The following is a 12829-nucleotide window of genomic DNA, read 5'->3' as shown; positions in this document are numbered from 1 at the left end:
CATAGACTTGGGCTTCGCCGATAAACCACGCAAGGGTTTATCTTGCCCCAAATCCGCCAATGCAACAAGCATATGCTCCTTCCAAGCAACAAAATCTGCACCATCAAACTGTGTCAGACCATAACGCTGGAAGTCAAATGAAAAATCAGCCATAATGCTCGCAAAAGAGCAACCAACAATGAGTAGCAAATGTCAACCAAATCAGCCCTAAACTGGCTCGAATCACATCAACAAAATTCTGCAAATATGGCTCAAAACCTGATGCAAAGTTGCACCAATAACCGTGCAAAACCTTGCACAAAATCACAAGTCAATATGACTCAATCGCGCATAAATATCTGACAAAATTTTGGCAGAGTCTCCTTTGTAACTGGAGCAAAATCTCAACAGTAAACCTCAAAGAGACAATAATATATGCCACAATGGCCAATCCGGGAATAAACTCGACCGGAATCACCTCACAAAGTCATACATATGAGCATACCCGCTCTTGCCGGAGTACCACTCAACGGCACCTCAAATGACATACATGTGAGTGATGATTGTTGCCAAAATACCTTTCAATCGATGAGCAAATGTCTGCCATATAACTATAGCAACATTTCGCAAAACCTTGCAAGATCTGTCGCTATGCGCAATACGAAATACGGCACACAAGGGCATACACAAGTGACTCCAAACTCCAACCAAATGATGACTGAAAATCACTTGTCAAAGTGGGAGTAAACTCAACCACTAAACTGTCAAAGAGCAACCTACGGATACGTAGAAGCTATGGCGAGAACCTGGATAAAATCCAACAGAGTTTCTTCTATAAATTGAGCCAAATCTCAAATAATCTCAGCCATAAACAAATACACAAATCCATATATGGCATACATAAACTGCCAAGACCATGGCAACATAGCTCACTCTCGCATGAGTGGCTCTCTGGACAAATGCATATCCAAAAACCTGTGTACACCTATGAATTTGCTGGTTGCTGCAGAAAATACTCCGTGTGTGTGAGATATACCAAAAACAGTGTTTTTGGGACCCGAAAGTGCACAAATAAACTGCTGCTGTACCTGCTGTAATTCAAAGCATAATTTCAGCAAATAGACATCACCATCGCGTCCGGAGCGTGCCAAAACCCTGACCTAGACTCCTGGATCATGTAGATCTGACTCTGTATGACGGAGCTACGCAAAAAACTGCGTTTTAGAGCCCGAAAATGGCAAAAACGAGTTGCACACAGTCTTGAACCTGCTCCTGCTCCACTCTGCGTGATGCAATGTCCTCTCAATGCAAGCTCCAACACAAGAGCTCTGCCACAACAGCATCCAAGCACTCGAATGTCAAGCTCTCCTCCACCGAGCACTTCTCTAACGAGCTCCACTGAGCTCAAAAGCTCCTCTCACCAAGGAATCCGCAACCGCCTCCTCGACCAAGCTTGACCACACCAAGCTCCTAAGCTCCAAAGACAATGCTCCTCAAGCTAAAATCGCTCTCCGTGAAACTCCGCGATCGAACTCCACCGTCGAGAGCGAGCGAGCTATCGTCTCGAAGCTCTCAAAGCCGTCGTGCTCTCCGCGGTCACCATAGCTCTGATACCAATTGAAGGGGATCGGGGAGCACCACAGACGGAGAGTGAGAGAGAGAGAAGGGGACAGACACGATGTGGGTGGGGAGACTCAAAGAGTGAGCAGCCCCCTATACACTTATGCTATGTATAAGGTATACAAGTCAGTGGGCGCCCAGACTTTGGGCGGCCGGGCAAGGCACATACGCCTATACCCCAACATTCAGTAGTTCTTTCCTAGCTGAGGCATTTTAGTCTGTAACTTTCTTTAGGCTGAGTCTTCTGGTACACACATTGCTTGGGCTCGGCAGCTTTGCATATATTGATATTGCTGAGATTAGGAGAAGGATTGGAGATTATTGGTTTTGATATTGAAAGTAAAGTGTTCTTAGCCAAGCTACCATCAAAGTATGCTTTTGGCAAAGCTTTTAGTTCATGCATTTGTACTGACTCATCTCGGGTACACTTGTCTCCTTTCATGCGCTGCAGTATGGGTGTGTGCCCCCCTTGTGTCAGGGTTTGCTGTGATGCAGTGGGAGTTGGCTCTTTTGGAGGTGATTAATAGGCAGCCATCAACGTAAGAATCCCCCTGCTTGGAGATATAGAAAGTGGCCAGATTTGGGTTGGGTGATGAGCTGGGATGTGAGATGCTGCTCAAGTTTCCCTAATGGACCATGATTTGCTACCTCCAAGCATATCTTATAGTTCAGCTGTATGATAACACAGAGTCAGGTCATGTTATTCCTGAGAGTTGGGACATGTATCCACGGTGATAGGATGAAGTTACAGCTGACTTGAATAGTTGGTGGGATAAAATTGAGCTTTGTGGTTTTCCTTGTTCAGTTGATTATGGTGACGGCCTTCACATTTCACAATAGTGCACGACTTTCATATCGTCTTATGATTAATGTAGTGTTTCCTTACCTCAGTCTTTGACCTGGGAAAATGAGGCCAATATTGGCCAAGCCTCACTCAAATTCTTTTGTGAGCAGCAAGAACAACTCTGAGTGACTTAAAAGTTAATTCTAGCAATGCGGGATTTACCTCTTTGGTTAGAACTCAACAAGGTAAGCTAGTTCACCTTGCTTTTATTAGAGGGGTATTGGTGAGAAGGCTAGAAGAGCGCCCACCATTACAAGGAGAGAGAAGGAATGGAGTTGTTTTGCAGATATGCTGTAATCGCGGACGATTACTCTCTTTCAAGAAGGGGAGATGTCACAAATTGCTGACGTGTCAAAGCCCTGAACAATTAAGCCAACTTATAGATGCCGGCCGAGGGGCCTAAACCCTAAGAAGAACAAGTAACAGAAGAAGAAGTCCTACCAACTTATGGGGACCCCGTCCGATGGAGTCCCAAGTGACATAAAGGAAATAAAGCAGGACACACACACACACACACACACACACACACACACACACACACACACACACACACACACACACACACACACACACACACACAAGGAAATTGCGTAGAATTTGATGACGTGGCAGGTTGTACGGAATTCCGCGCTTTGCATTGACTGCTGAAGTGGCAGCTTTACGGGTTTCCGTGAATTATGCTGGCAGCTTTTTGGCATTGCTTTTGGACCAGAAGCTTTTGAGTTTGAAGGCTTTTCATGTAAACTGCTTTTCATAGGCCAAGGGCCTTTAAATATGTGCTAAGGGCTGATTCTCTGGCATGCTTCCTGGAGAAGGTGCAGAGTCTGGAGTTCCCGCTTGTACTGTGTTGATGCAATATAAAGAAATAACGAAAGGGGCGCCAAGGTTTGGGGCCAATACTCTCTGTGGTGGAATTCCGCCACTCCGTGTTGTGTGTGGTCTCTCTCTCTTTCAGTTTAGTTGTTATTTGAAGTGCTTAAAGTTGTTCAGTCTATTCTTTTCTATTGGCACGTGGTGCCCGTCTTGTGACTGGTCCCACGCACACTCGGTATACCTTCACGAGGGAGACGGATTCTTTGTATATGGATGAGATATACAGGCAGCTATGCACTCAGGAGCCGGGACGACCACTAGATGAACTCACTCAAATATTGACAGAGACGCTCCATGATTCAGCATTAGAGGCATACCCCCACAGCCAGCCTACATGGAAACGATCTGGGAGCATGCCCCAGAACAATTGGTATGATGAGGAGTGCAGAGAGACGAAGATCAAATTACAGAGGGAAGTGCTCATGGGTATTACCACACATAGAAAGTCATGGATTATCTTTCGCCACTAGTGCGACGAAAGAAAAGGGCTTATCTATCTCAACTAGAGCGGGATCTGTATCAGCTATTTATGAGTGAAGACTCAGGCGAAGCATGGAGGCTATTCCACGAGCATTCACCACCACCAGCGATCACCTCCACAGAGACATGGGGAGAATATGCCACATCTCTACACAGCATCAGGGCAACCACCTTTGCCGGACTGACTAGAGACATGCCCTGAGACATGTACTTTCTTTACTACGGAGAGTGTAAAGAAAGCCATTGACAGGATGAAGACAAGGAGAGCATATGATCATGATGGTCTGGTAGCAGAGCACTTCATCCATGCTAGAGATATGCTTGCAGAACTTCTTGCTATGATGTTTAATCGAGCCATGTACGAAGGCTTTCTTGAGACTTGGAGTATGTCTACGATTGTGCCTATTTTCAAGTCAGGAGATCCCATGATTTCCGGAAATTATCGCACCATCATGTTTGGTCACACGTTGGCTAGGCAGTATGCATCCGTTCTTGAGCAGGAGCTGAGTAGATGGGCAGAGAGAGTAGGTATATGAGCACTAGGGCAAGCAGGATTTAGAAGAGGTTTCTCCACTCGACCAAATTCTGACACTCAGAGCTATTATTGAGGAGGGTAGACACCATGGCAAGAGGATGTATTGTAGCTTTGTGGATTTCCGCAAAGCTTTTGACACAGTGCCGAGCATAGGTGGCTGTAGATCCCGTCTATGTATACAGAATCCGTCTCCCGTGTGAAGGTGTAGCGAGTAGGGGCTGCTACCCGTGGCCTGTGTGCTACATTGAACTGGAAGGAGATGGTCATCGACATCGGAGCATGATCCATTGCCACCCCGACCGGTCTGGGCCCAACTGTGAGATCTTGGATACTAGAGATGAGATTCGGCTGTGCCATGACATAGTCCACTGTGCTGGCTCCATGTCTGTGTGAGAAGCATGTGAAACCTCCCGCAGCAGGAAATCTCTGTAGGCCATTCAAGATGGCCAATCCATGTGCGGTGCCCATGTCTATCAGATGTCGCCCGTACTCAGTATATTCCACATCGTGTGATAGTCTGGACAGGCCTGTCTCTACAACATCTAGCTCTCTTAGCATCTCCTTTGAAGTATCATAAAACACTGTCTAGTGATGGGCAGTCCTAGCATTGAAGTCCCCTAGAATGATAATGTCACTATCTCTAGAGAACTCCCATATGTCATCATCCAAAATAGAGAAAGGGGCTGTCCTCTGGGTGATGCATAAACTGATGTACTCGGGGGAAAGTAGCAAATAGCAAGGTAGAGATATCTGCCCGTCTCTGCTTTCAATCTCACCCACATGTACCTAGCTTGCTCATCCATGCGGGCTATATGTATCAATGGCTGCAGATCCTCTCTAAACTACCACTCCCCCCGAGCCCCGTCCTCTGTGCTCTGAGCGTGTCTCCTGTCTGTAAGCTGTCTCCCACCTGTATCCATTGATGTGAGGCATGGATTGCCCCGGGGCCTGGTGTGTCTCAGAGTAAAAGATGATGTCTCTTCCAGTAAAGCTATCCTCAAAAGCACCCACATCAAGACGCATAGATCCATTACAATTCCAGGCAGCCACTTTGAGTGTGGTCCCATAAGTCTCGCACCGTCATGTGGCGTGTCGCTCTAGTATGACCACTCTTCCATCTCGGTAAAAGGCAATCTTGCCTTTTCCCCTTGCCGCTCTAATCTCCGGCATTACTTCCTGCATATGAGCGATCTGCGAGAGGGTGAGATCATCCCCGAGAAAGATGCCCGTCTCTTTAAGAGTTGGTCTTTTCTTCAAGAAGGACTTCTTCGCTTCCATGGAGGGAAAACGGAGGATGAGTGCTCTTTCTCTTGAGGTTTCCCCACTGCTTCCATTTTTCTTTATGTTGCCCACTCTCCATGCTCTTGTGTGCGTCGGCTCATGAATCCCCATCAAGGCTATGAGTTCTTTTACCTCTTCGTCCACATTGCCTTTGTCTTTAAGACGGCAAATTCTCACATGTAAAGCGCGCACCCGTCTTCTTTCCTCCTCCTCTAGTGTCTGATTAATGATAGTGGGTGTGGACGTGGGCGTTATCTCCTTGCCTTTTCCTTTCTTGGCCACCTTGATCCATTTCTCGGCTTCATCCGCCTTCTGTTGAGTTTTGGTAAGAACATCCACCCAAGAAGTCGTCATTTCTTTGTGTTGCTCTTCTCCCTCTTTGATGGCCCGTACTTGCTCTTTGATCGTGTTGATTTCTTCGATTACTGAGGGTTGCAATTCGTCCTCTTCCAGTGTGTTTCTTGATCGTGCTTCGGCGAGATCTTTCTTGAGTGACGCAATCTCTTCATCCTGAGTCGTCACTCGGTCTTCCAACGTATTTATCTTGCTCTCTTGGATCAGCACGCGTCCTTCGAGCATGTTTATTGTGCCCAAGAGATTGCGGTTCATCTTGGTAATGATCTCCCTCATTTCCTCTTCGCACTTTTGAATGGCATCCTCTAGGGGGTCGGCTTTATCATTCAGCTTTACCATGCTTGAGCGCCGTCCGAAAAAGAGCCACTAAGTGCACGTGTGCATCCACATTAGCAGCGAGCGTGGTAGCTGGGCGAGTGGGGGAACGCGAGGAGGTATGGCAAGGGAGGGGCAGCGATAGAGTACGGATGAGAGAGAGAGAGAGAGAGAGAGAGAGAGAGAGAGAGAGAGAGAGAGAGAGAGAGAGAAGCACGATAGAGTTAAAAGTTAGAAACGTTAAAAACGTTAGAGTTAAAAAAAAAATGTAGAGTTAACAAGTTAGTAGGTTAAGAAATTAAAAGGAGCGATAGATAGAGAGAGAGAGAGAGAGAGAGAGAGAGAGAGAGAGAGAGAGAGAGAGAGAGGCAGCGCGATAGAGAGAGGAAGGGAGGGGGGGGGGGGGGGGGGGGCGCGGGGTAGGGGAGGGAGATAGAGAGAGAGAGGGAGCAGGAGCACAGTGGGTGCGGGTGCGAGGCGGGAGAGATTCACCTGTGGGTGCGGGGCGAGTGGAAGCGGGAGCGCAGGGGCAGCAGCGGGGGGCGAGAGGAAGCGGGAGCGCGGGGGGCAGCAGCGCGGGGGGGGGGGAGGAGAGACCTTGCAGAGCTCTCACCAAAGCAGACCACCAGCCTCCTGTGGAGAGAGAGAGAGAGAGAGAGAGAGAGAGAGAGAGAGAGAGAGAGAGAGAGAGAGAGAGAGAGAGAGAGAGAGAGAGTTCATGGAGATCAAAGGGGCTTGCATATGATGTGAATAAAGAAAGGGGAGCGGAGGGCTTGTTTCAGTTGATGCTTATGGTTCTTCTTAATGCAGTGTCCAAAGTGGAGGCCCGCCAGCTTGGAGGCTATCGACCCTTCTGAGATTGATGAGTGCTTCAAGCCCTTGATAGGTTCTGAAGGGCTACAGGTATGATATCTCAAATTAGAGATATGCAGCCAATCACTAGAGATATGTACACTGAAGAAATTGATGTATCTGAAGAATTGTCCGCATATAGACCAAATAAAGAAATAATATTTATAATAAATAATGCAAAAATTAGCACGTTTTTACTGTTTTCAATAGCCAATTTGCAAGTAGATCGTTTTCTTCAGTGTGTAAGAAATTTTGTTAAGTTATTCTAGTCTAGATGTAGCTGTACCCCCTGAGCATATAGTTTCACATCTACTAGAGATAGAGCTCCATCCCCTCAGTATACTGGCACATGTATTACCCCACGGTCCCACCTCTTATCTGATTACTGCAGCACTGTACCACCTCACCTCTAGTCTTGTATCACTTTAGTTCAGTTCTTTTTCAGCACTTTTATCCTTTTTTGGATACCCAGAGGATACACACATGTACATGGTTTTGTCTCATAGGCCGGACTAGAAGACGTTAATAAAGCTTTCTTTCTTTCTTTCTTTACCCTTCAGAGTTTTGGTGTGGGGTCTTGGTGCCTTACCCTCATCCACATCCTCAGCTGCTCTTTCATATATATTTCTTTAGCTATTAGCTATCTAGTGGTGGCAACCGACACTAGTTAGAGGCGTATAGCCCAAAGGGTGGAATTTTAGTTCTTCAAGGTAGTAGCTACTACCAGCAGTTATTCCGCGGCTAACTATCGTGGCACACTGAAGGAGTGAAAAATTTTCATTGAAAGTCAAAATAGTGATAATACTAATTTTAGGCTCTAAATTGCATTCTATTTTAAGTTAAAAATTTTCATAGACAAGTCACCTTGTAGCTTCTCTCTCTCTCTCTCTCTCTCTCTCACACACACACACACACACACACACACACACACACACACATACACACACACACACTTTGGTCATTGATTTTCCTTAAAAATTCCTCCATTGGATTATACTAAAGAATTCTCAGGTTTTCGCCCCCCTTAGCATAATGGTTTCCCCTCCTGCTCCCTTCTCTCTCCCCTCTTACCTAGCTTACTAAGCATTAGGTCTAGCTTTTGTACTACTTGCTTTTTGTGTGGGAACCAACCTTGGTTTTTACAGATTGCTATAGTCTAGAGGGTGTTATGCTACCCACTTTTTGTGTGGGAACTAACCTTGGTAGATATTTTAATTTACTTTGTGCCCATCTGGTGGGAACTCTCTATACCACTTTCCGCATTTATAACGGGCTACTAAAACTGATTTATTGCTAGTACTATTTTCCTTCCCCCCTGCATTGCATTTGTGTCGAACCCGTCTGAGTTCGATGCCTACATAACTCTTTGTACTCAAGTGCGATGCACACATTGTCCATATCTCCTCAAAGTGTTATGAGCCCTCCCTGCATATTGATTATTTCCCCTACTGACGCAAAGGAAATACTCTATGCATCCTGCCAAAGTCTAGCTCTTGCATACTCAGTCGGAGTGCAGATTTGGTAGCTGACTTGCTAGGATATTGTGCGGATTTTGAGATCTCTAGAAGATGTTGCCCTTCTGGAGTCCTCTTACCAAGTGCTGCATATATAAATGATGAGGGATTCTTACTTTTCTCACTTAGCCTTGCATTATTGATTACTAAGAGAGGGTCGTTGAGCTTTGTGCAACATGGAAATCATGGAAAAAACTGATTCTTAGGTTATTTATTAACAGATTTTTTCGAGTGTAGATAATTACTATGACCTTCGGCTATGCATAAATGGTTTTTTGGGTGTTAAACTTGTTATGTGAACCCTTGTCTGATTGTCACATGTCTTATAACTAGTATTTTCCAATAAGGGCTTGATCATCATAGCCATGGACTGTTTCTCTAAATTTTTTTCGCTTTCAAACCTGATTAAAAAACCTAGGGTAATTGCTACTCGGTCGTTTTGGTTTACAATAAATGTAACATAATGCTTACTAGCATATTCTGAGCTTGATAGAACTTGAAACTACCCCCATAGATAAGTGTTGGTGCTCATTATGTTCAAAATTGCTGAAATTTAACTTTTTTTACGTTGACTAATGTTGAAAAGGACATGTTGAAATTACAGTTATGACGTGATTGTATGATTGGTTTTAATCTTATGCTTTGAGGCTATGTAAATAATGCTTAATAAACTGAAGGGTAGTGACTGTAGGAAATATTTTTGGATCTTGGTTGGGAACACCAGGTGTAAACTAATGGGTCTCGGATGTTCTCGGTTCGTGATTTGGACTCCTGCTCTAGCATTGGTTGAGATATGGTTTACCTATGGTATTTTTCCAGCATAATGGTTCGGCATGGCTTGGAGATGGGAATCTTGGCCCTCCCTCTTATAAGAGCTTACTAAGACTTGGGACTTGATGACAAAAAGATGAGAGCTTGCTTGCTTACTTGTTATGTTACTTTTTATCCTTCAATTAATAGGTCATTAATTAAAAAAAACATGCGTTACATGAAATTCGATTTCTAAATTAAAGGAATGAAATTTTTGACACCTTGTTCTAACTAATTCATTGTATACTTTCACTATTTGGGCTTGGTAAGAGGGTAGGCTTAGTTTATGGCTCGAAAGTACATAATATAGCTTCTCAAATCGCTTTAAAAACATAATAATGGAGGTTTTTTGCATGTATCTTATAGAAACTTCTTGGAGAATATGGGTTAATTTGGATTGAGCAAAACTTGAAACATACTTGAGAGTTGTTCACAATTTGTAAACGAAATTTACTTTATCATACAAACGAGTATAGCCACTTGCATCAGAAGATGTGACGGCCTTTTGATGATTTACAATATTATATATTCTAAACTTTTTTGGATGGTAGTTTAAGTTAGAATAATTTTAAGTAGGAAAAGTATAGCAATTGACAGGTTCGTTGCTACCAGTAATACGCATTTAAGACTAATGAATTTGTTATCTTATTTATATGGATGTAGATGGTAATGTTATCTTTACTTAAATGTGTTTTGGCTTGGTGGTTGTCCGACTTTGAAGATTTCGATTGCTTTTTTACATAAATGAGCTTCACAACTTCATTATTTTTATATAGAATTATCAAAATCATGTATTCTTATTGTATTATACAATAATGAATCTAATATTGAGTCAATTTTTCTTTTAAACATCGTCAAATTATCTAAAGCTAGCTATCTTTTGAATGTTATGTTCTTTTGTGTACATGTATAAATTTTAATACATCAACACATGTCTTAAATAGAAGGTCCTTCTAAGTAAATGGGGACCAAGACACTCGTCTAAGAGTATTTATGGTCTATAGGCCTTGATTGATCCACTGCTTATAGTTCTTTGTTAGGTTGACAGGCGTCGGGTGGTTTTTCTTTGACTATAGATTGGAATCTGCTCACGGGTGATATAGTCTTTTTGCTTTGTTGGTTTGAGTTTGCAGGTTAATGCAAATTCACTCATCCATGTGTAATCTATTTAATTCTTGTATGAAAAATATCTTACAATGTTTAGAGAAATATTCAACATAAAGCCCCTTCCTCTAGAACTAGGCCTTTTTTGGATAGAAAAGCAAAGAACAAAAAGATCACTTATTGTAACTAGCTACGTCTCTACAACTAATCCGTCACCTTTTTGATTCAAGCCTTAACCCTCTCCCAAGGGCTTGAATTGGGTTTTGAACCTATTTATGTTGTCAGCTCTCGTCCTTTGGTGTATTAGCAATTTGGAAGCTTCACATCTACTCTTCTTTATCATTAGAAAATAAATCTTCTATTTTGCATTTAATGATTGGGTCAAGATCCTTGTTGCTCTAGACAAAGAACTCGAGGATGGTTGTGTAAAGCTTTGAATTTATCTCCCAACTCTCTATTTTGACTCAATAATATAATCAAGAATTGGCCCATTTTTCCTCTTTCGTGTTGAACTTGTCAATTTTCTAAACGAGTTATTTTGTCTTGATCCGACATTTGTTAGCACGTCGTCTGCGTCCATTGTTCCACAATCACGTGGCCTCTTTTGTAGAGATAAAGCTACTTTGGCAGCTGTCAAACGATTCCAAAACAATCTTTGTACTCTCATCGATTCTACTCTTTTGGAGATGGCCCATAAGGTCTCAAAAGTGTCTTCTTTTCTCCCCATTATACAAATTGAAGTTGAGTTATTTGGTGTGAACAATCAATATTGGATTCATTCTACTAAAGCTTTTTTTTCTCCGCGCCCATACTTAGTGAAAGTTGGGTTTACCTTGCTAATTTACATGCATCCACCGTTGAGGATTGCCACTTTAAAATTCTAAAGGGGGAGCACTTTCTAGATAAAGGGGAACTCATTAAGGGTCCCTTCAACCTCAATTTCATTGATCAAGCTAATTGTGCTTCGAATGCAAGCCTCTATGTTCGCACAAAAGGGATCATGGATTTTGCCAAAAGTAATCTTGACTTCTACATAGAATCTATTTGGAATGTCTACGGGCTTCACCTAAAGTGTGCTTGCAAATTTTTTGACCCTAAGGCAACTTGTGAGTCAAGTATTATGTGGTTTGACCATGCTACATGGTACATTCTAAACCATCTTGAGCATCTTTTCCCTGGAAAACGAGTGCCCTTTCACCTTTCTCTATTTTGCTCTTGGCTTGGTGAACATGCTAGATTGGTTGTGTGATTGCACAGGTTGCATTTAATGCTTTTAGAAACACAATGCTCGATATTCTAAAAGAATTAAAATCAGATGAACCTCGTGCTTATCTTACTACATATGCCAATTATAAAGGGGTCAAAATTGCCACAGGTTTGCTTTAAGCCATGTATTGAAGAAGATAGTACTCCCTCTCTTAAAAGGCCAAATTCTCTTACTACACCCAGTAGCTCTTTTAGTTCTTTTTTAGTCCCTTGGGACTTCTACCAACCATAATAGAGGAAAGGATCGAAGTTTTACTAGAGGGAGAGGGAGGAATGCCCCTATTTGACACCTCCTTGACATGTAATTTAAACCAATATGCTGATACTTTTTGACTCGTGTGGGAGAGAGATTCTTTCCAAGAAGGCACATAAAAAAGATTTGGTTTATGTACAATGTTGCTACCACAATTAACTCCTGGATTGGTTTTTGCCTAAATCTATTTTTTGTGAATGTTTTGATGCTCTTTTTGGTCACCATGATATGCTAAACAATGTCATGATTGGATGGACTTATCATCATCCCATCAAAAATCTTATTTACAACAAGGACTTTTTACGAAATAATATTGTTCCTAAATACTTTTGCACACAATATGATATGTTCTATAAAGACTTTGATGATCTAGGCAAATATGTATGTACTTGTGACCTTAAGATTTCGACGATCCGAAAATTTGGAAAATTATTGCTTAAGGATTGAATCACATCCCAATGTTCCCAAAAAATCCATACCTTGCAATTTCAGCCTTACTTGGTTGTTTGATTGACTTGGTCAAAACTCTCGTATTGGAGATGACAATCCAACATGACTAAGCCAATCTAGTAAAAGATTCTTTTTACGAAAAACTGCTCTATTGTCACCTAAATGGTTATCCACTATAGACTCTTAGATTAGTATAGATATTGACAGATATCTACAAATGCTATCACAAAGATGGTTTATTGTGGGATTTGATAAGGCTTCTAACAATCCTACAATTTATGTAAAAAACTAGCCTAGAT

At 42.6% G+C, this 12829-nt stretch overlaps 1 protein-coding gene across 8 annotated transcripts in view; it reads left to right on the top strand.

Moving 5' to 3' along the window:
- LOC147422065 (ATP-dependent caseinolytic (Clp) protease/crotonase family protein) overlaps window positions 1-12829 on the top strand; it is a 63942-nt gene that overhangs the window by 45592 nt on the left and 5521 nt on the right. For 2 of the 8 annotated variants that reach the window (XR_015186850.1, XM_086503622.1), the window contains exon 10: window positions 7092-7184. Coding sequence is in view for 7 of the 8 variants with exons in the window: in XM_086503622.1 (XP_086359748.1) it covers window positions 7092-7184 (93 nt within the window). In the remaining variant the exon portion in view is untranslated. Of the gene's footprint in view, window positions 1-7091; window positions 7341-9329; window positions 9610-12829 lie in introns of those variants that run through there. The other 6 variants (XM_086503623.1, XM_086503626.1, XM_086503620.1 and 3 more) reach the window with 5 other exon arrangements.

The sequence above is a fragment of the Adiantum capillus-veneris genome, chromosome 27 (assembly GCF_014529385.1).
Source record: "Adiantum capillus-veneris isolate H3 chromosome 27, ASM1452938v2, whole genome shotgun sequence".
NCBI classification, from domain to species: Eukaryota; Viridiplantae; Streptophyta; class Polypodiopsida; order Polypodiales; family Pteridaceae; genus Adiantum; species Adiantum capillus-veneris.
Note: the sequence above shows the minus strand (reverse complement) of the source record. Positions and strands in the feature narration are given on the sequence as shown.